At 45.2% G+C, this 23,571-nt stretch overlaps 1 protein-coding gene across 1 annotated transcript in view; it reads right to left on the bottom strand.

Annotated features, from left to right (window-relative positions):
* The window catches only part of LOC146203841 (neuropeptide SIFamide receptor-like), a 160,812-nt gene extending 146,936 nt beyond the window's left edge, over positions 1–13,876 (bottom strand). The window contains exon 1 of the mRNA XM_084585777.1: positions 12,947–13,876. Coding sequence (XP_084441903.1) covers positions 12,947–13,412 — 466 coding nt within the window. The 5' untranslated portion in view covers positions 13,413–13,876. The remainder of the gene's footprint in view (positions 1–12,946) is intronic.
* Positions 13,877–23,571: the final 9,695 nt, after the last annotated feature.

Genomic DNA, 23,571 nt, shown 5'->3' with positions numbered 1-23,571 from the left:
CTCGAGGACTGAACAGCTAAGACTCACAAAACGGCGCGCCTCTTCAGGAATTTTATATTGCTGTGTAAGATATGCGACACACGTGACCTATATGTCATCGTCGCTTTTTTAAGGCAGTAAAGGAACCTCGGAGGTCATTGTAACTTCAAAGAAGAAAAAGACGCGAGCAGTATCCTTATCCCAGTTTTCACCTCATTGGCAAAGACTTGGGGCGCGAAAACGTCTTAGCCGCGCAGTGGCCATCTAACATAGAAGCGCACACTATCTAGGCAAAAATACTGGCCAGCATGAAATCCCGATGGGCTTTCCGCACCAATTTCAAAACAAAAGGCTGCTCACTTGAGCGCGAGCGACACTGAGTGATCACTGATACCAGCCACGCTATCTCTCTCTCTCTCTCTTTCGAGATACCGGACGTCTTTAAGATTTCACACACTGCAGTAGGTTTACTTGTTTTCCCGGAATCTCAATCTCGCGCGACGCGGGGCCCGCAAACGCAGAACGTGTCGTAATGCGCAGATAAATGCGTCTTTCACACGTTTCTCCAGACAGAGCGCGCCCCTGCGCAACGACCACTCTTGGACGACGTAGGCTTTGGGCACGCGACTCGACGATGTGGTACGCCGGGCCGAATGGACACTTCATAAAGTACCTGCCTGGAATCTTTTCGCACGCGTGCTCTTTGCACTATGCGAACCGAATCTTCGGATATAACGTGTTTGTGTCATGAGGCTATAGCTCTCTTCCCGTCATCGCCACAATCGCCGACGTGTGCTGAGAGCTTCTTATGGCGAAAATTTAAGTGCACATTTATCGAGTCGGTCTTTGCGAGGACGTTTCAAAAGGGGGCTAAATCTAACGCAAAGTTTCTCTTGAACCGGCATATCTCGGCCGATGTTGTGGAGCCCATAACTATAATAAAGGTGGTTGCCGGCACACCAGGCTTGTACACGTTACAGAAAGCAAGTAACTGATTACAATTACTCCAAGTGAAATATACCTGATTACAGCGGTCGGTCATAGTCTCTGAGAAGAAACCGAAGAGCTACAAGAATGTAATTCATTGCGCCACTGCCATCTTTTGTTGCCGTAACACAAAATTCCTCAGGCAACAAAGAACTAATGCGAGTTGCCTGATATTAAGGCGAAAGCCTTTAATGGCTCATACTGTCGACGTTCTTTCGTCCGGTCACATTATAACTGTCAATAAAACGACGCCATCACCCAAAACCGAAACTTACGCCATCAGAAAAATAAAAGCCGGTCTCCACAGGTAATCGAACCTCCATCCGTCGGATACCAAGCCGAGCACTTTAACCGCCACCCCGGGATCGTGAAACGAAGATCATAATTCTCCTTCTCTACCATGAGGATGGTAGTTAAAAGTAAATAAATAAATCCTGTCCCCACCGCGAATCGAATCTCTATCCCTCCCCCCAGTCGAGCGCTTTAACCAACTGCGCCGCGCCCGGGATTCTTTTTTTTTTTTTTTAACATGGTATTTATTACATGCCTTTAAATGCAGAAAAGAGCTATATACATCCCGGAATCGTGAAACATTCATCATAATTCGCCTCATGATGAGGATGGTAGTAGCGATGGCAATGACGCTGCAGTTAGATAATAACACTGATGGAATTAGTGATAATAATGACAGTGCATTTAGTTGATAATGATAATGAGCGCGAACGTGAGGCACCATATGTGCACCAGCAACGGTCAGGCATTCGCAATTCTGCTGTACGGATTCCATAGTGCTCTCGGAATTTTTTTCTTTAGTCGTAAGTAATTTTTAAAAGGAGTTTCTTTTCGAAGTGGTCGTTAATTTTTCCACGTTTCTTCTTCAGTGCATGCGATGCTGGGAAGGACAGAAATATAAAATATGGACGCCTTGTGCACCAACTCCTGTTCAAAGCACTCAAGCAGTGGGGCTGATTACAAAAGAAACCTTGCTGTGCTTGCGCTGATATATATACGAGCCTTCATGGCCTGGTGGGGAAGCTGTAGAGGTTTGTGTAGTGGTAAATAAGTTGCGGCGCCATCTGACTCTGCGGGGGGTCCCTGCATAGAGTACGGGTGATATGCTCCAGACAGGAGCTGCCGTTGGAGAAGGCGGCGACCCGGTCGGGGCTCAAACATGATCTCGTGAGATTATTCTCCGCAGGCGGTTCGTCATCGCTCTGTCGAAGTAAACTTCCTCGATAGTGCTTGCCGCCAAGATGCTCTCGGAGTGGTGCAGTTGTTAACATAATGTTTTTTTTTTTTTTTTTTTTTTTTTTTACAAACTGAAGCAAATGATAACGAGTGATCATTTGCAGGCAAAAAGTAATTGAGCTATCCAGAACACTGTTTCAAGAATGTAATATTTAAGTAAAACCATTACAGACAAAATATAATTGATTACAAATACTCAAGAAATTCTAACGCCCTAAGCCCTACGTACACCTAACTCTCTTGTTCACACCGCCGCGGTGGCTTAGTGCTTACGGCGTTTGACCGCTGAACCTAAGGATGCGGTATGAAACCGCAGCTGTGGCGGCCGTTTTTCGATGGAGGCGAAAAGCAAGGTGCCTGTATACTGTGCGATGTCAGCACGCCTTAAAGGCTCCAGGACTGTCGGAATTTACGGAGCGCTCCAGTCGCTTTGGAACGTTAAACCCTCTAAATAATAACTGAATTGAACCCTTCTGTCTACGTGTTTTCTGTGCAAAACACCCTGCTACTTCATCCTTAAACTTTTTCTATTCACCTTGTCCTTCACACCTTCAATTTCTGCCAGTCCGGGGCATATGTATAGCTTTGCGCAAAAGCAAGAAAAAAAAAAAAAAGACAAACAAATTGAGCGATAAAGTCATTTTCCAGCTCTTCTCTTTCACTCTCAACTGGTACGCCAAGGTCGTCCTCAAGATGAAAGCGGCGCAAAGACCGAGCGTCACCAAATTTTGACGTAGGAAGATTAGAAGAGACTGCGGCATAACTGGTACACTTCCTTCCAGGCCATATCTGCCACAGACCGAGATCAAATTTGTTCTGCATGCCCGCATTTCCGCTGCGCACTCAAATTACATTTAGGATTTAGCTCTATAAAAAGCGAGCTCAAATCACGTTGGCCTCAAATCAAATTACAAACATATGGTCAGTTATAACAACGAAAAATGCGTTCCCCGAAAATCGCGCTTGTTACACGAAAGCGCGTTTTTATATAGAACGGTATGTGTTCCAGAAAGGATTTGGCTTTTTTCTTTGTAAATAAATCGCAGCCCTTCCTTCTCTTTGTAGAATCGTAGGAAGTAAATTAGCGCTGAAAATCTCGTATAATTCTTGACACTGCGTTCAGACAGCGACTACGGAAATTCCGACGGCCTGTCGTCAGATAGACACGGGCGGATATGAACGATGTTGACAGCAAAAGTTTTAGCCGCGATATCTAGGCTTTGCTCTCGCCTGAGTTGCAGCACGGATACAGTGCGAATTGACTATGAGCTGTGTTGAGCCGATCAGAGCGCTTTAAGGCTGCATAAAACTTCTAGCGCTTCCATCCCGACTGCCTTATATTCGTTGTTTTTTATCGTCTCTCACCTGCCTGGATTCATATTCCAAGTCCTTCTCGAGCTTGGTTCAGCAAAAGGCAGAGCATGGCTGCATCCTATATGTTTCATGTTTATTATTTTTTTTCCGATTGTGGGATTTTATGATCTGCTGCAGGCAAGCCTACCACGGCCACTGGGTTGATGATGCTTCGAATAAGTCCTGCTTACCAAATCCAATCTGTACGGTAATTGGCGTTACCGTACATATTGGATTGGAGATTGGAAAGACGTTTTATAAGCGTTTTACTTTAGTCAGGCGAATGTCAAAACATTGTATCAGTTATCGGTGAATTATCAGGACAGCGAATAACAGAGGGCCCCCTCCTTCGTCAATAAAAATACATCGACACACGTAATTTGAGGCAGTTGTTTTTTATAAACGGAGCTCATCAATGCTTATTGACACTTAAGATATAGGTCGAAAATTCGCACATGTACATTAGAGTTTTTCTTTTTTGGAGTTGTTGGAAAGCGCAACCGCCTCACCCTTCGTTCCCCATTTCTCATTCAAACGGCCTATTAAGTAAGAGAAAGTTCGAAGGGGGCCCAAATTTATATACCAGCTGCTAGCAGCACGTCTCCTTAGTTAGTGTAAGACAATGAAACGGCAATGCAGCGGTCTTGCTTTCTCCGAAAGCTCCACGATGTAGGTGGCGCATCATTATCCGAAACAAAAATCATCATCATCACCATCATCATCAGTCTGACTATACCCACTTTAGGGCGAAGGCCTCTATCATATTTCTCAAATTAAACCAGTTCAGTGCTAGCGGCATCCACTTGACCCCAGCAACTTCTTAACATCATTCGCCCACCTAACTTTCTGCCGCCTCCTGCTACGCTTTCCTTCTCTTGGAATCCAGTTTGTTACTCTAAGCGACCATCGGTTATCCTCTCTTCGCACTACATGTCCTGCCCATGCCCATTTCTTCTTGATTTCAACTATAATATGAGTAACTTGAGGTATTTGTCTGACCCACTCTGCAAGCTTCCTATCTCTTAATGTTACCTCTACCATTTTTCGTTCATAGCCCTCTGCGTTGTCTCAAATTGAGTAGAACTCTTGGTTATCCTCCACGTTTCAGCCCCATAGGTGAGTACAGGTAAGATGCAACTGTTGTATACTTTCCTCTTGAGCGATACCGGTAAGCTGCTAGTAATAATCTGCGAGTGCTTGCCAAATGCGCTCCATCCCAGTTTTATTCTTCTTGTTACTTCCTTTTCATGGTCCGGATCTGCGGTTACTACCTGCCCTAAGCAGACATGTTCGCCTACTACTTCCAGGGCTTCTCTACCTAACGTAAACTGCTGTCCCTTCCCGAGGCTGTTGAACATTACCTTAGACTTCTGCATATTGATTTTCGTGATGACGTTGCCCGTCTTGTCCCTTAGAACCTACATCTGATTTTTGGCCTATGCCCGATTTCTTCTTCATCGCTTTAAGGCTTCCCCCATTCTTTACAACATGCTCAATTTTCTCCATGTTATACTTCCCTATATCGGCCACTTTGAGCTTGAATAATTTTGATACTTCGGCCAATTTGATCTGGTCTGTTCTATTGGAAGCTTTCATACTCTGGCGTTTCTTAATCAAATCTTTCGTCTCCTTAGACAGCTTACCGGTATCCTTTCTACTATCCCACCGCCTAGTTCCACAGCGCACGCAGTAATGATATCTCTGAAATTATTGTTCGTTGCTTCTAGGGTAATGTCGCCATGCTCAGTTAGAGCTGAATATCTGTTCTGTAGCGAGATCCTGAACTCTTCTGCCCTCCCCCTCACCGCTAATTCGTTGATGGGTTTCTTTCTTACTGATCTGTTGCGTTCCTTCTTCAGATTTAGACTAATTCGGGACCTCACCACCCTGTGGTCACTGCATCGCATTTTCTCGATTACCTCAACATCTTGCATAATGGCGGGGGTTGAACACATTATGAAGTCAATTTCATTTTTGTCTCCCCGTTAGGACTTTTCCATGTCCATTTCCGGTTCTTCCGTTTGCTGAAGAAGGTATTCATGTATCGTAAGTTACTGCGTTCTGCAAACTCCACTCGTAACTCTCCCCTGCTATTCCTACAAAAATAAACCAAGAAAACAAAAAACAAAAATATATTTCTAAAAAAACAAGACCGACCGATACCAGGCGGTTCCTGATATGCAACCTGGAGGTTGGTTTGGTTTTTAGGGTTTATACGTCCCAAAGCAATTCAGGCTATGAGAGACGCCGTAGTGGAGGACTCCGGAAATTGTGACCACCTGGAGTTCTTTAACGTGCACTGACATCGCAAAGCACACGGGTACCTTTCTTTTCGTCTGCATCGAAAAGTAGCCGTCGAGGCCGGGATTCGATCCCGCACCCTTGGGAACAGTAGTCGAGCGCCGTAACCGCTGCGCCACGCCGGTGGGGCGCGCAGCCCGGAGGGATAGCGAAGAAAGCGGCAGGATGCCTCGGCAGCTGCAAGACCGTGTTTAGAAGGGTGGCTGCCGTAGAGGAATAGAGGCCATAACTTCACTGCCCTGTAAGCGTTGACTGCACATAATCAAATGCAAACCATGCGGCAACGAAGAGTAGCAGTGTTGAACAGTACATTCTGTCGGGATAGTTATAGCGCCGATCCACTGTGGTTGACAGCGCTTATAGAGACATGGACAGAGCAGAGAAATCAGAAATGATGACGACATAGGCGCTGAACTTCAACTTTATTCCACAACCACCGAAACCCTGCTTGTATACCCAAAAACAGCACCGACTAGCGGCGATTTTTAAAGCTCGCGGCAACAAAGAGTGATACGACAAGTGAAAGAGTAAAAATTGAAAAAAAAATATATATATATATAGAACCTGAAGGCGCGAAACTCGAACAAGGTGAGAACAGAATTGGCAAGCAATTCTTAAACTACCAACACGTGAAGCAGTGAAGTAATTTGACCAAAAGAATTTTCAAGAACTGGTCCAAGAACATGTAACTAAAATCATACATACACACAGATCAAGGGCAGGTGAATGAAGGACGAAGTACTGACTGGGAATAATGCGCAATGAGATCAAAATGGCGGTCGGGTAAGCAAACGAAAAAAGAGCAACGAAGGTGAAGCCAACAATTAACATAGCTAAACGCAGATGGTGAAGCGCACTAAAAATCTAAAAGGATAAAAAAAAGAAAAGTCACATGAGCACTAAAAATCAAATAATAAAAAAGAAGAATAAAACACACATGAGCAACAAAGATGAAGCCAAAAATTAACACAGCTAAATGATGAAGATAAAGTGAATAAAACCGAAAGGGAAAGATAAAATATCAGCAAATGAAATCAAGAAAATATAAGAATGCTATAGAGGCAAAAAAGCGAAAAAAGAAAACAGGGCTAGGTCAAACATATCTGAAAAAAAAAAAAAAAAGCAACCTCTTTTTCCGAGAGTGAAGCGGAGGGTGGGCTTGCACATTCATCCTAGAGCATCAAAATCTTGGCGGCTTCCACAATTTACGCGACATTTTTTGTTTTGTTTTTTACATTGGGTGGCAAGCCTTTTTTTTTTGGTCGCAGTTCCGACAATGGACAGTCAGATTCCTGAAGGATATACCTGATAAGTCATTATTATGCTCCATTAAACTTTCACTGATACGTCGGTCTGTTTCGCCGACGTATACCTTACGAGAAGACAAAGGGATGCAGTAAACGACGCCTTTCGAGCATGCCGCTAAGGGCTTTCTTTGGCGCGGGGTTTTTCGTTTACTTGCCCAATCACCATTTTGTTTCCATTGCGCATTATTTCCTTCTACTACTTCTTCCTTTATTCACCACCCTTGATCTGTGTGTATTTAGGATTTTAGTTACATGTTCCCGGACCAGTTCTTGAAAATTCGTTTGGTCAAATTAATCCATTGTTGCATGTGTTGGCGACTTAAAAAGGACTTGCCTGTATTGGCCTCACCTTGTTCGGGTTCTGTCACTTCTGGTTCTACATTTTTGTTTTTATTTTCCGCTTTCTCACTTGTTATGCCACTTTTTTTTTAACCATGAGCGTCAAAAAGTGCGGCTAGTCGGTTCGGTTTTTGGGTATATAAGCAGTGCTTCGGCGGTTCAGGAATAAACTTGAAGTTCAGTGTCTGTGTCGTCATCATTTCTGTTTTCTGCGCTCTGTCCGCGTGCCTAAGCGCTGTCAACCACAATATTCCTGTGTTACCGAGTTTATAAATATAATGGTATGAAATTAGTGCGCAATGATAAGCTGAGGCAATGACACACAATATCTATGTATTTGAATCGAAGGGCGGTTCGTGAGTGGTCCATGCACGCAGCTTTCGGCAGTCACGATAGTCTCGCATATAATAGTGCCGAGGAACATGTCACATGACCGTCCTGACGCTACGGCTGTAAGTTGTGCAATGCCGCGGCATTTGAGGAACACCGAGGATACCGGTGAAATGTTACGCCTCCATCTGTCGCCTTGGAAACGGCAGCCGAGTCAGCTGCCTCAAAAGCGAATTTGTGCTGCTATAAGCAGGCGCCATGCGGGCTCGTAAGAACAACGTAAATGCGAGGTTTTATTTCTAGCTTGCCGTTGGTTCCCTACGGGCACCTGTAAAGCAAGAACTTCTTTGGAGACGCTGCAAGCAGCCGAAATCTTCTCGTAGTGTTAACACGACCGTACCACCTCGAGCCACAAGGCTCTGCGCCATCCTTGAATAGGACAATTTATTTGCGGCGCGAGGACCTGGTCGTACCTGAGAAAATGGGCCACAACACCGACCTCTTTGAACGGCTTATGCTGGGAGCAGATGCTAATAAATAGTGATGTAGTGCGGAAATCAGTGTGTGCTGCTGTTCTCTCCCTTATTACTTTGCAGGTGGCGTTAAATACGCTGGTTCTTCTGTTTCAGCCTTTCTTCCAAACAATGAACACCTGGGGACGCTCAGTTGAGGATTTTGCGATGTTATTTATATTTTGCAATTCCCTACAAGAAAAAAAAAACGCAAGACCCAACACGGCAGTCACGATTATACTGTCTGATCCATGCGTCATTCAGGGAGACCCAACGGCAGCAGCTTGTAGTATAGCGCGCGAAAAACGGCAGGCTGATAGAAGCTCTTTCAGTGCAGATTTATTTAACTCTTCAGCCGTTTCGTCGTGCTGTTAAAAGAAAAAGAAACTTATATGGCAATGAACAAATAAAGAATTCAATTCGATAACTGAATTGTATCGCAAGTTACGTGCAGTAACCTGCCCTCTCTGTTCCCCCTATCGTTTACCCCAACTACATAGAAGGCACCGAAGGGAGGGGGGCGGGGGCTGATGTATGCTTCTCCATAGCAGCTATCCTCCGGCGCTAATAAGTAGCTGCAGCTGCAATGCTATTCACTACAAATAGCGACAAATTGCTGCCAGGAGACAGCCGAAATTTCATCGCGCATATAAGGGCTCATTAGTGGCATTTGCTATACCATGCATGTTCGTTTGGCGCGTGCCTGACGCAACAGCTTGTTCACGCGTTTCACGGCTATATACTCAAAAACGGCGAAAGTGCCACATAGTATACCGCGTGCATGGTGCACCATTACAAGTACTGGATCGGTTCACGTCGATTGCGGGTCATCCAAACAATATAACAGGGAACTTCTGCCTTGTTTATTTTTCCGCATAAATGGAACTCTCAGTTTCATTAGAAAAAAACAACAATCATATCTAGCCATTGATCACAAGGAAAACAAAACAGGTTCAAAAGCAATACACCAGCGTCGGCAGGCTACGTTGCTAGCTTCAACCTGGTTACAATGTGCCGAAGCGGGGAGGGGGTAAATCATTTGCATTCGCCGCGGCTGCATTTTGCACGCGGTTCTCCCAGGGCTAATGGAAGCCGCGCTTGTGAGGCAGCAATTAGCTTTCCGTCGGCAAACAGCCGAGAAATGCTCGGTCATGCAGATGAGCGGTGGCGACCCTTGCCCAGCCGAGCGACCGGACCGGACGTTGTGCTTTCCTGCCGAGCGGCGGCCAAAACAGCACACTGCACGAGCAAGCTTCGCTTTGTCGGCGAGTTTTAGAGGCGAATTTGTGGCGCGTTGGCTGGTACCCGTGTCCACCAGCCCCCTACACAAACCACGATTGTCACGCAAGGCAAATTAGAGCCTTCTAGGCGACCGAGGAGATGAGGCACGCATAGCGGAACGGCGAAAAAGTTTTTTTCTGGTGCAGCGGCCGAACGCAGAAATATTATCGAGGGTTTTCCATTGAAATGCCGTGGCGGGGCTGCAGTTTACTTGAACCTCTGCCATGAATTGTGCAACGCTGCATCTGCATGCCTGTTGCAAGATAATTCCGGGGCTGAATGAGTTAGAGTTCAAGAATATCTGACAATTTCTGCTGTTTCTCAACTACTCATTCATCAATAAGCGGCCGGCGCGGCGAGACGTCAAATCAGAGACAGTGTTCACCAGAAGAACGCCATAGCCGCTGAGCTGAGCCAGCTTGTCGAATTTCGTTTGATTTACGAAGTTTAACATCCCAAAGCGACTCGGGTTATGACGAGCGCCGTATAGCGGAGGGCTGCGGATAATATCGATCACATGAGGTTCTTGAACACGGACCGACATCGTGAATCATACTTAAGCCTTGTACGTTTCGTCTTCATTCAGATGCGGCCACCACTGCTCGGATCAATCCCGGCTCACTTTCCGAGCCTCCAAACTACTGAGAAGTCGCGGCGGAGGTTCATGACAAGACGAATGGATAGTCCAATCCACGACAACTCTAGCGGTGAAATGTTTTAATCAGGGCTAAGAATCGGGTAAAATGATAGCGAACAAGTAATGCAACACAGAGTGGAAAAAAAACCTTAAAAACCTCTCACTAGCAGTTGTGGAAAATAATGAGATGCTTCCGCCAACTTGTCTTACCCCGAGTAATGCGCCACAGTGACGAAGAGCGAGCACATGCTTTATGAACTCCACTGACTCCGTCTTTTCAGACATAAGCAACTTGGCTACGCTTCGTCCCGGGCAAAGGGCGTGCAGCTCATTTTAAATATTTAACCAAAGAGTACAGCGTTCCTTCAGTGCGAGACGCATCGCGGATTGTTCGGATCGCACAGATATTGCAGTTAATACGCTTTCTAAGTATTTTGTAAGACAAGAAGCATTCAGGAATGCGCAACCAAAGTTAGCAACTTTCATATTTTTTCCAGTCTCTTATAACCCGGAGAATCACAAATCGAAGACACTATTAGACCGCAGTCTCCGGTTTCATATACTTGCATATCTTGACCGCTCATCGAACACATTCACATGTTTTCTCCTCCCAGCTCATTTTTTCTCCCGAAACGCAGCTTTATTCGCTTGAAAATAATGTATGACTTTTTTTTTTTGTTGTTAAAGCTTATAGATTTCTGTTCTAAAGCCTGCAATATCGATGTTGGGTTGTGGAGGCTCAATTGCATGACAAGGCGGATGCTATGTCAGTGATCGCGCTACTGATTAGACAAATAATTAAATCAAGTTAGATAATCAACTTTTAGTTTTTGATTTTAATGCCGATATGGCGAAATTTAAGGCTGTCAACGTAAAACGTGAATCCTATATCTTAATCCGCAATGTGGCTTGAATTAGCGAACGTCAAAAATACGCGCCTTAAAGGTCGTTGAGTTGGTTTCCCCAAAATGCATATTTAGAAATAGGCGTCACTGGGGAATACTATGCTCAGCAACTCACACTTTATAAATGTCAAATGCTTGAAAGTGAACTGGACGAGGTTTAAGGCGCGTATTTTTGACGTTTGATATTTATCGAGATACACTGCGGGATTAAGAATAATAAAAAAAAAAGAAGACAGATTTTTTGTTGACGGCCTCGAATTTCACTATATAAAATTGCCTGGCAAAACAAAAAGATAGATGCTGACTACGTAATTTTATTTATTTATTCGCGTAATCATTATGACTTATAACGGACTTAATGCCTGCCTTTTTTCACAATTCAGCTGCACAGGCCGCACACCCGCATCTTTTATAGTTTTTAAAATAGAAACCTCTAAAAATTAAAGAAACAGACATCCCGTATATTTCTAATAGCTGCCTTGCTTCTAGCAAAGTTCACGAGGGAGGCGTCAACTTTATTTTACTAGTGTCAAGACTCGCGACTGTCAATGCGCGCCAAGTAATTTAACCCGAGTTCTAAAAGAAAAAGCAATACCATAGTACCAGCGACGCAGCGAACGCCAGCAAAGGATATCGCCGTATTTACTCATCCGAAAGGTTGACGTGTACGCCGCTGTGTTTCGCACACCAAACACCTTTGCACTCTTTGTGGGCTTTACAGGAGCAAGTTGGTCGGAAGGCGTCAACAGCAAATTCGTGCAGTTGAATAAGAAAGCAAATCAAACGCTTTCATGTGCGGGAATAATGAGAGGAGCTGGACCCTGATACGATACACCAGAGCGCAAGTGGAGTCATGACTCTAAAAGAATCCCAAGGTTAAGCCTGAAAGTAAGTCAACACCAACGTTTGCACAAGAGAACATGTCTTTGTCAGTTCTCTGACAAAGGCAGGCCCCCCCGAGCTGAAATATCACAGCACAACACAGAGTGAAAATAAACTGTATGTGCATGGTAAGAAAGAAGAACACCCAGCCTGAGTCATTCACCATCCGCAAGCCCACTGCGGCGAGAAATGAAACGTTCCCACGTGCGGTAGTCCCCCTCGCTACGTACCGCTCGGTCCTGGCTGGCGAGATACCTGACACACGAGCACTACCACGCTGCCAAACGCTTTACAATGGGTAGCAGGTTCAGACGACTTTGGTGAAATACCAAGCGCGGCAGCGGATAGACGCAGGGTCCAAGTCATCGCAGTCGCGTCGGCGGTAACTACTCCCCTCACGTAACTATTCTATGCTGTTTCGAAAAGACGAGCGCAGAAATATAGGAAGGCGGCAGCTGAAGCATAGCGGAAAGAAGAGCCTCGGAGAACGCGCCGAAATGCGGAAGTCTTCGTTAAGCTGAGTTTGCTTCCCGTTTGAGCTTCGGGTCGTTTAAACTTCCCGACTTGTCAAAGGCGCAAAGATATGCCAGTTGGGTATGACTTAGAGTGACGTTTAGTGCGAAGGGAAGCTCGGCGAGGTGGCAGCTTTGTTGCGCTTTTATTGGCCGTTACCCGAGCTCACTCCAATATCCTCTCTGCCTACCGCTTGGCTGGATTCGGGCCAGCGCTTTTTCGCAATGACATATAATTCAGTTGCTGGTTAGCGCCAGTTTATACCGCCCATTCGCTTACTTTCTATTGCGCCGCTTATGCCGCACACTTCCGGAGCGCCGTCAGCTGCGTCGAAGAGAGCGCGTCCCTCCACGGGTGCGCCCATATACTTACGGACAAAGATGTTTCCGACAAGCGTTGCCGGGATGCAGAAGACGACGACCAGGATGTCAGCCATGGCCAGGTTGACGATAAAGTAGTTGGTGACGGTGCGCATGCGCGGGGACCGGGCAACCACGGCCACCACGAAGCTGTTGCCGAGCAGTCCCATGATGAAGACCACGGTGTAAGCTAGGCAGAAGATGGCCACTATGGACGGCGAGTAGCGCATCCAGAGGTCTGACGGGATCGAGTAAAGGTCCTCGTAGTCACTCGCGTTGCTCCACGACCCGTTGTCCTGCACTGACGGCGAAGATGTCTCGGTTGACCCTCGGCCGTCTTCGCCGTACGACTCGTAGGCATCGCTGCCGTACGCCGCTATCATGTCTGCGGTCCTCGAGTAAGAAGGAGTCGAGTTGGCCGCGGCCAGCCAGGATGTGGCGGGTCGCACCATGGCCGCCGGAGGCGTGGAGCGCAGCATAAGCTCCTAAGTACGGGCCGACACAGTAACCAGTCCGACTAGCTGTCGGCTTCCCAAAGTCCAGTTTCGCCGAATCTTCTGACAGACAAGCGCCCGCTGACAAGTGTCCCGTTTGAACCGAGCGAAGCACACACCGCAAGCGACTCACGATACGGGCACCTATCGGACGGGCCCACGTCCAATGATCAGTTCGGATTCGCCAGTCCTCTTCTGCCTCCGACAGCGGGCAGTCACTGCATCAGTGGGCACGCAGTGCAGACATTTGCCTTTCAGCGCGACACTTCGCTTCTACCCGAAATGATCTTGTTATAATTGACCTCTGTGCTGCAGCCGAGTATCGGCTCGGTTAGCAATCCGCGCTTAACGAGTGAGGAACTCGGGGGACTCCACGGCCGCAAGGAAAAGGGCTTTTGTGGGATCCCAGATCAGCAGAGATGAACTGCTCAGGAAGGCAAAAAAGGTAAGCGACTTCCGCGGGCATACGAAAATGTCCTCTGTAATGTACCCAAACGAGATCAAGGGCCAAACTTAATTGGGACTAGGAAGGTAAAGAGCTCCGTGATTGTCGACGATGAACTTAGAAATGATTCTTTTGGGTCGAAGCAAATGATATGAAAGAGCTCTCTGGTCTCTCACCAGATGCAGTTTATTGTGCCATTAGTTGCATTTGTTTGATACGGCTAGAATCGCGAAAAAGTATGGCTACAATGAATTTTATGCAAATAGGTTTTCCTATAGAGACAGTAAACATTCCGGCAATACAGGAAAATGAAAAGTGTGCTAGTCGAACAACCCTCGCATAAAAACACACAGCGCTACGTGCAATCCAAATGGATATTTTTTTTCTCACTCGACAACTATTTATGTTCTTTTTTTTTTTTTAAACGCCTACTTTTTGTGCACCCACCTGTAAAACTTTTTCCGGGCGTGAAATACAATGAGGCGTTTACAGGCGTTTCTTTTTCAGCTTTGTGCCTGTGGTGCTGTCGATGACCCGAGCTCTTCCTTAAGTTTTGTTTTGCAGACTAGAACAGAGAATGTAGGCACTCTTCTGTCAGCCCTGCGGAAGTTAAGCGACATGCAACAACGTTTCCGAAAAGTGGAGTGACACTGGAGAGCAGAACACCTCGTTACTTGCAAGGGGCGACGACGGAAAGGCCATGCGCCGCGCGGAAGAGATCCGCGACACACTTGAAAGCCCGAAGGAGGAGAAAAAGAAATTGAAAGACGGCGGACGGGGGAGCACGAAGCAGACAGGCGAAGGCAAACAGACGTGGCGTCGGTCGGAGATGTCTGTCTGCTCGAGGCCGTAGCGACTGGTCTCGTCAGGTGGGCCCGCCGCTGTGAGAACACACGTGCGCTGTCCCGCGCTCCGGGCGACTGAACGGCCCAAACGCGAGCGAAGCCGGCCAAAAAACGCCCAAGCGGCCGTGGTTTGCGCCCCTCTACTCTCTACGTTCCTCTCCTCCTCGCCCACTTTTGACAGGGCTCTTACACGTAGCGCCCTCTGTCGAGAGTACTTCGCACTGTCCACCGCGCGCCTTGGCGCTACTCAGCCGTGTGCTGCGTTCCGCTGCGTCCGGCCGACGGCACAGTGCGCGCGTGTCTTGGGCGTTCGTCACCCGTCGTTGCCAGTGCGGCGCGCATTGCTCTTTTCTCCGGCGGTGACAAGCTCGACACTAAACAAGTGCAGATGTAGTCCGCTTCCCTAAAGGTGTTCACAGACTGCTGGTCGGAAATGTCTCCGCACTATCCATTTTTTCCTACAACAATCTCTCTTCTCTTATACACCAGAAGTATTTGTTCTCGCTAATCACTAAAAATACGTTTTTGATACTCGATGCTACTTTGGCTCAGTGGGTTTGTCGTTTGGCATCACAGCCTGAGGCCGTGGTATCAAGAAGCGACCGAGGCGGCCGCATTTCGTAGACGATGTGCAAACTAGACCGTGCGCCAGAAGTGCGATATCGTTATACTTTAAGGAACCGCAGTGAAGGAAATTAATCCCGAGGCCGGCACTAAGGGTTTCTATAGACCATGTGAAGCAATGAGCTTCTCGTACCCCCCTACCCGTTATACGGGACAAATCCCGGGATGTTTCTTCTACAATGCCGAACATATGGGTGTGTGAGGTGCACGAGGCGTAAGTTTACATTTTTTTTTTAGGCAGCAAAATTTTCACTTGAGATGGCACGTGGGCCTTTGACGATTTTGCTCTGATGCAACGGCTGCTTTTCAGTGTCAGGAATGACTAACGCATATATCTACTGTCATCGAGCAGAAGGTTGTGTTACCGCTTTGTCTGGCAGCGTTCACAAATAATGACGGGGAGTTCTGGAATCCTAAGAGTCTGGGTTTGTGTCATTCAGCTACCTTAAATATAAGGACAATGCAAAAGGTAATTTTCTATGCCTAGTAAGATTATTGAAAATTCCATTCAGCTCACAGGAAAGAATCTAAGCAAGCCAAGTGGTAATAAATCTTGCATACATGCGATAGAAAATTTACTTTTGCCATACGTATTTTTTTGTGTGTAGTAGATTTGAAAGGTGAAATAGAGGCTATCAAGCATTGTGTGAGCGAACTGTCCTATTCTTCCTTCTGTGGGCTGTGTTTTTGTTCTGTCAATGAAAATGCCTCCATTAAAATACCGTTTTAAACGGCAGCTGCCCCATTTTTTCACAGTTCGTCGATATTCGAGTACTCAAATCCATTTAAGCCGCAGGTAAACCATACACACACGCGCGCGCGCGCGCGTGCGTGTGTGTGTGTGCGTGCGTGCGTGCGTGCTTGCGCGTGCTTGCGCGCGCGCGCGCGCGCGCGTGTGTGTGTGTGTGTGTGTGTGTGTGTGTGTGTGTGTGTGTGTGTGTGTGTGTGTGTGTGTGTGTGTGTGTGTGTGTGTGTGTGTGTGTGTGTGTGTGTGTGTGTGTGTGTGTGTGTGTGTGTGTGTGTGTGTGTGTGTGTGTGTGTGTGTGTGTGTGTGTGTGTTACATTTCAAACTGATGACATAAACGACAATTGACGCCCGGGTTTCTTCTCGCAGCAGTGGAGATGTATGTGCGGATAAGTTCAAAGTTCAGTGATGACGAAACGAAAGGTAAAAGAAATTCCGTGAGCACTCTGGAATCTACATTGCAGAAATGCGAAAGTCTTGCTTTTCTTCACGGTGTATTACGTTTGCTATCATTATCAACTAAATGCACCTTCATTATCATTTCTAATGTTATCATTGTCATTATCACTGATTGCAGCGGCATTGTCATCGCTACTATTATCCTCACGGTAGACACGGAGAATTGCGATGTTCGTTTCAAGATCTCGGGCGTGGCGCAGTTGGTTAAATAGCTCGGCGGGTGGTCCAAAGGATGAAGGTTCTAATCCCGGTGAGACAGGGATTATTTATTTATTTTTCAAAGGCTTCAAGAAGCTCTCTCCAAGGATCCGGGAGGAAGGCGGGAGGATAAGAGAAAAATGATAAGTAACACACTCCATCAAACAACTCCTAAAGCAAATCCGAATTAAAATCCTCCCACTGCTTTCCTACATATTCATCAGATAACTCAAGTACGTATATATAAATAATACTACATAGTCAATTTTAATTGACCACCCTCCTTTCTGTCACGTCTCATCCTTCCACAACCTTTATTAAAAAAAAAAGAGGGAAAAAAGGGAAAGAAGAGAGGGGGGGGAGGGGAACCTGGGGGTGGGGAATGGAAGGCAATACCAATTCTCACTAATTTAGTCACCAACACCGCGTGCAGCTCTCATCCCGGATGGACTCCTTCCACCAACCAGTCCTCCTCAAGTATAGCCAAGGGATCATTCCCGAAAAACACAGCCAGTAGATATATGGAGCAATACCTTAAGAGACATCGGGGGAGGGTAAAGATCCAGGGGGAGAGGGGGGTTGGCAGAATATAAATGCGGGGTGGGGGGACTCTAATTCTCCCTATAGCATTCCAGAACTCAACTGAGCGGCACCATACAACATCCAAGTAATGAAGACCCATCTCCAAAGCAAGTCCGGATCTCGAAAATCCCAAGCAAGCCCGGATTCATCCAACTAAATCAAAAATGTTAACATCAAGAAGTATGTAAATAGTAACTCAGCAAATCCAATCACAAAAAGCGAATCAAATAAATCCGCTATTGGCTGGCCCGTTTCCGTGGCGGCGGCTGGGCTGGATAGTAGATTATTTTTTTTTACATATTATTTTTTTCTTCAATGCAAAATTGTTTATTGGAATAATCCCTATTCATTTTTATTCTAATTGGATTAAGCCCGTTATACTTTGTGGCATGGGCAGAGGCTCTTTATGTTTCTTTCCTTTGGAATGCCTCAGCATAATCTTCCTCCCGGTAGGCAAGAAGAATTACGATGTCCGTTTCACGATCCCTGGCGTGATGGCCGATGACGTCACCAGATGATGACGTAACAATCTTGCGGTATCCCGCGGAATCTCGGGAACAAGTATGACATTTCTCGTGGCCGGGCGGACAGGGTCTGCCGCGAGTATGAGATATTAAAAGATTTCGCTTTAATATTTCAAAACTGAACTGCTTTCACACACGTACTGAAGTTCTTCATCGGACGCTCTAAACAGTGCAAGAGGGCTTTGCTTTCGGTAGCATTGTTTTTACTCCTTCAACACAAGTGTTTCTCTGCGGAAAATGTATTGATACAGTTCATGACGTCATCATGCGCCCCCATCTGGCGCTGTAAATTGCGTAGAAGCCTGAAAGCCTAGACGGGTTTATTTGCAGGTTACACCACAGTTTTATATGCCCGTGCCGAAATATTTCGCGTGCCTAAATATAAGCTTGAAAAAGTTAGACTCCTGCATGCTCTCCGAATTATGAAACCGTGCAGTTCCCATTCAGTACGAAACACTTCAGTGGAACGATTATTACTTAGAGCCTTTTGTTCTCAAAGCCTAGTGGGTATGAATAGGTAGTGGTGCTGCATTGATTTGAAAGCCGCTTAGATTGATCGGCATCAGAGCCACATGAACATTCACCATAATACGTAAGTTAAATTCTATATGTATTATGTCTTGCAGAAAGGTTGCACATCAGTGTCTCGGCGGTTACAGCTCTCGACTGTTGATCTCGAGGACGCGGATTCGATACTGGCCACAAGGCTCGTTTTGATGGAGATAAAAAGCAAGGCGCCTATGTACGCAGTACTGCGCCATTTCAGAGCGCGTTGAAGAACCCCACCTGATATAAATTTATCTGGAATCCTCCTCTACGGCCCTCATGGTGGATATTGCCTTGTTATGATAAGCACCGTATACCATAAAATATTATTCCACCCCCCCCCCCCCATACCATACAATATACAATATATCCTATACCATATACCATCCCGTCCCATATACCATACCATACCATACCATACCATACCATACCATACCATACCATACCATACCATACCATACCATACCATACCATACCATACCATACCATACCATACCAAACCATACCATACCAAACCATACCATACCATACCATAAAACATTCCAGAAAGGTGAGCCGAAAGTTTAATGGAAGAGACAGAACGAGGCATAAAAAAATTATATTTCCTTTAAAATCTAAAGGCAGCGCACGGGCGCTGCGCCGCTGCCAGCGGGTTGCCTGATCACGCTGCCATTACGCGCTTGGGTCTTCTCGTTTCGACGGCTGCCGGCGCTTCCCTGGTTACTGCGGCAAGCAGGCTAAAAAATAATAAAAAAAAACAAATAAAAAAAAACAGCACGGATATTTATAATCGTGTTATCGCTTTAAGACGTTTAACCACATGATTTACTCTTCTCTTCCTTGCTTCTTTGCTGCCGCTGTACGTATTTCCCCTCCTCTAAGTTAAGCATCGGACTCTCAAGGTTCACTATAAAATGCCTTATCGGGATGCGTCTTGGAAACGTGCTACGCTAGTGCCTTCTGTCTTTTGAGGTATTGTGTTGATGCTTTAAAAACGTTTTCCTAATCTAGGGCCCGCAGTTTATCTTCTTTTTGATCGTTGTAAAAGAAATACTAGCGAACGATGGCGTTTATAAAGAACCCGGTGGATCATAAGAGCTTGTTTTCTGGAACTCACTATTTAGGCCCCAAGGTGAGATATCTTCTATGTTGCCACCGCTAGCACTAAAAATAAACTGATAAGTTAATGTACACAAGCATATGATTAATGACTTAGTCCCAGATATTTTTGAGCCATTCGCTTTCTGGCTTCCCCAATAAACTGCATAGTACGTTGCTCAGAGGCCGTGCTCTGCGGCGTTTGCGGAAAATTAAGAGTAGAAATTTTCCACTACAGCTATAGGGTTACAGCTGAAACAAACGCTCCTATCACAGTAAGATTCAATATTCTTTCGTACTTAATTGTTCCACAAGCATCGATTGCGCGATATACATAATCAGATACCTCCTAAGTTTCCTACCTGTGAGCGGCCTTCTTGTGATCCCGCAGAATTGTGAATCTTTGGGGTAGTCATAAATTTAAACGCTTTAAAAACGAGGTTAACGCAGCGACGCGCAAACGAATGTCGTAGTGCTGTCGGGGCTAGCGCGCAGCTCGCTCATTAACGCAGCTGTTGCTCGAGCCGAATTAAACCGCAGCGTGGTGTTTAGGGGAAAGTATTTCTAGAAATTTTGGGCGACCTGAAACAAAAGACAGGTTTTGGAGTTCTTTTTTTTTTTTCAAATAAAGTTGGAAATTTTAAGAAAAATGAAAAGCATGTTTAAAAGAGCGTATATTTATTCGCTAAGAGGCAAAAACATCAACAATGAGTGCAGCTTTATCCCTTCATACATAAGGTCAACGAATTAACGGTGAGCGGGAAGGTAGAAAAATTCAGGATCCCGCCACAAAACACATATTCAGCTTAAATCAAGGAAGACAGGTTTAGTGTGGAAGCAATGATTGATAATATTAGAGATATCATTACTGAGTTTGCGGTCGAAGTAGGTAGGCGGTAGAATAGTTGGACGGGATACCTTTAAACTATCTAAGCAGCCGAACGATCTGACTAAGAAAGGCTAAAGCATGACAGAATTGAACCCAACAGACAGGATGGAACTGGAAGAGGTATCAAAGCTAATGAATGAGCGTAAACTGCCCGCCAAAAGGAAGTATAATATGGAGAGGATTGAGCATGGTCTAAAGAACTCCGGTAGCCTAAAAGCGGTGAATACATAGGCAATAATGTATGCGCTAAGGAACAAGGCGGGAAATGTCGTTACTATATGGATTAGGCAGTTAAAATAGCTGAGGTGTTCTACGCTGATCTATAAAGTAGCCGAATTAATCAGGTTGATAGTGAGATTGGCAGTAGTGAAAACCAATTAGACGTTCTGCCAGAAGCCAAGAACGAGATTAAGAAAGCTTTAGGTGCTATGAAAAGGAGAAAGCAGCTGGGAAGGGTCAGGTAACTGCAAATGGTTTGAATAGTGGTGGGGATTTCGTGCTAGAAAAACTGGCCGCTATATATATATGCAATGCCTCGTGACATCGCTGGTACCCGAATCACGGAAGAACGCTAAAATTATCTTAATTCCTAAAAAAGAGTACGCTAAGGGATTGAAAAATTACAGACCGATCAGCGCACTATATCCCTTACTCACAAGGTATTTATTTATTAAGGCACTAGATAATAAAATGAGAGAATCCTTAGGCTTCGGTCAGCCTAAAGATCAGAGAGGTTACCGGAAAGGGCACTGTATATATCGATGATGTCCGCACTACCAACAAACTGATATAAAAATTCTTGGAACATAACCAGCCCCTATACATACCAATCATTGATTGATACATTGCAGTTGACTCAGTCGAAACCTTATAAGACATGCAGGCGTTGCAAAATCTACTGGAAGATATCTATAGTCTGAACAGCCATGGCAAAATTACTTTTGAAAAGTAATTAAATTACATTACTAATTACTTTGCTGAAAATAGCAGAGAAGCAATTAAATTACATTACTCATTACTGCTCCCCAAAAGTAATGAAATTACATTACAAATATTTCTACTGAGTAATTCAATTACTTTGAAATTACTTTACAGTTTCCATAAATGCAAAAACTAAGTAAAGCTATTAAACAAAACAACAACTTGTTCTCCAGAGTATTCTAGTTGACTATAGTTCTGCTCAATCCTGTCTCCTTTCGCCAATCCGTTACTCTGACTTCGGATTGCAGCACATCGTTCTTGCGTTCGCGCACTCTACTTTGTTGTCTATTGAAGAAGTGATGGAGCACTTTAGTAAAAATAATTTCGAGAGGAATTAATTACTTTGCTGCGAAATTACTCCCAAAACGTAATTCACTACATTACTAAATTACCAAACTGAAAAAGTAATTAATTACATTACAAATTATTGAACAAGTAATTAAAGTAGAGTAATTTCATTACTGTAATTCAATTACTGTCATGTCCGCTGAACAGTAACCATGGTCTTCCGTAAAAAAAAAGTAATAAAATTCTCATAAATAAAGGTGTTAGGTAAGGAGGCAGGATCTCCCCAGTGCTATTCACAGCTTTCTGAAGGAAGTGTTCCGAAACTTGTAACGGGAGCAGTTAGGTTTGCTATTCACCACTTTCTAAAACGGGAGCAGTTAGGTATAACAGTTGATCGAGGATGCCCCAGTAATATGTGATTCGCTGGTTACATTGCCTTGCTGAATAACTCATTGGGAGAACTGCAAAGGGTGAATAATGACCTATACAGAAAACAAAAACAAAAAGGGAGCCTTAAAATGTAATATGCAGAAGTCTAAGGTAATGTTCAACAACCTCGGAAGGAACAGCAGTTCACAATATGTAGCGAGGAAGTAGACGCGGTAGGGGAATATGTATACTTAGGACCGGCAATAGCGGCAGATCCGGGCCTTTAAAGAAAAATAACTACGAGAATCATATTGGGATGGAGCGAATTTGGCATATACTCGCAGATCATGATTAGCAGCTTAACCGATATCTCTCAAGAGAAATGTATATAACAGTTGTTTGGTTCGGTTGGTAGGGCTTTACGTCCCAAAGCGACCCAGGCTATGAGACGCCGTAGTGAGGGACTCCAGAAATTTTCACCGCCTGGAGTTCTTTAATGGGCACTAACACCATTCAGTATTCTGGCGCCTTGCTTTTTGACTCCATCGAAAAGCGGCTGGGGGGGGGGGGGGGGGGGGGGTATATCAGCTGTATATCTTACCGGTACTCACCTATGGGGCTGAAACATGGAGGCTAATAAAACGGGTTCTACTTAAGTTGCGGATAACGTAGATAGCTATGGAACGGAAAAATGGAAAGTATAACATTAAGAGATAGGAAGCGTGCAGAGTGGGTCAGATAAATAATGCGAATTGTGACAATCTAGACGAAAGCAAGAAGAAATGGGCATGGGCACAGCATGTAATACGAAGGGAGGATAACTAAAGGTCACTAAGGGCAACAAGCTGGATTACGAGGGAAGAAAAGGGTAGCAGGGCGAGGCAGAAAAATTGGTGGGTGGACGAGGTTAGGAGGTTTGCAGTCCAGTAGATGAAGATAGAAGATGATTGGGTTAATTGGAGTAATATGGGAGAGGCCTTGCGCTGCAATGGGTATAGTCCAGCTGATGATGACAGAAGCAAACTTAGGCCATTAGTAGTACGTACAATTCATGTGATAAGCGAAAATTTGTTCCAACAGTACCACCGGCTGCAAGTATGTTATTGATGGTGTCCGGAACTAACACCACTTGCATTACCTCTTCTGAGCGTTTCATCTCTCCACCAACATACACTGCATCGGGGTTATTCTTGTATGTTTGAACTTCGGCGAAGCAACCGCCAATTTCTGAGGGCCTCGTCACAGTCCATACGTTTGTCAGAAGTGCCCAAAAAGACTCATTTTCATCATCATATCTTATGATGATACTTGACTCACCTGCGCTTCAAGTCGAGCCAAACTCCACTCTGAAGAGTTTGAGAAACTTAAGGTGAGGTAATGGCAGTTTGGCTCTGCTGCTTTGAAGGGACTGGAAAAGATGCATATCTGACTTTTTTCACTAGTGGGTGCTGTTCTTCACACATGCAAACGATCGACTCGCTTCTTTGGCTTGATGATACGCTTAAAAATAATCCTGATGTTAGAGTTTGTTTCATAAATATTAATTTTATT

Source organism: Amblyomma maculatum, chromosome 1 (genome assembly GCF_055883805.1).
Source record: "Amblyomma maculatum isolate TAMU_Amacu chromosome 1, ASM5588380v1, whole genome shotgun sequence".
In the NCBI taxonomy this organism is placed as follows: Eukaryota; Metazoa; Arthropoda; class Arachnida; order Ixodida; family Ixodidae; genus Amblyomma; species Amblyomma maculatum.
The sequence above is the reverse complement of the archived record's forward strand: the minus strand, read 5'-3'. Positions and strand labels throughout refer to the sequence as shown.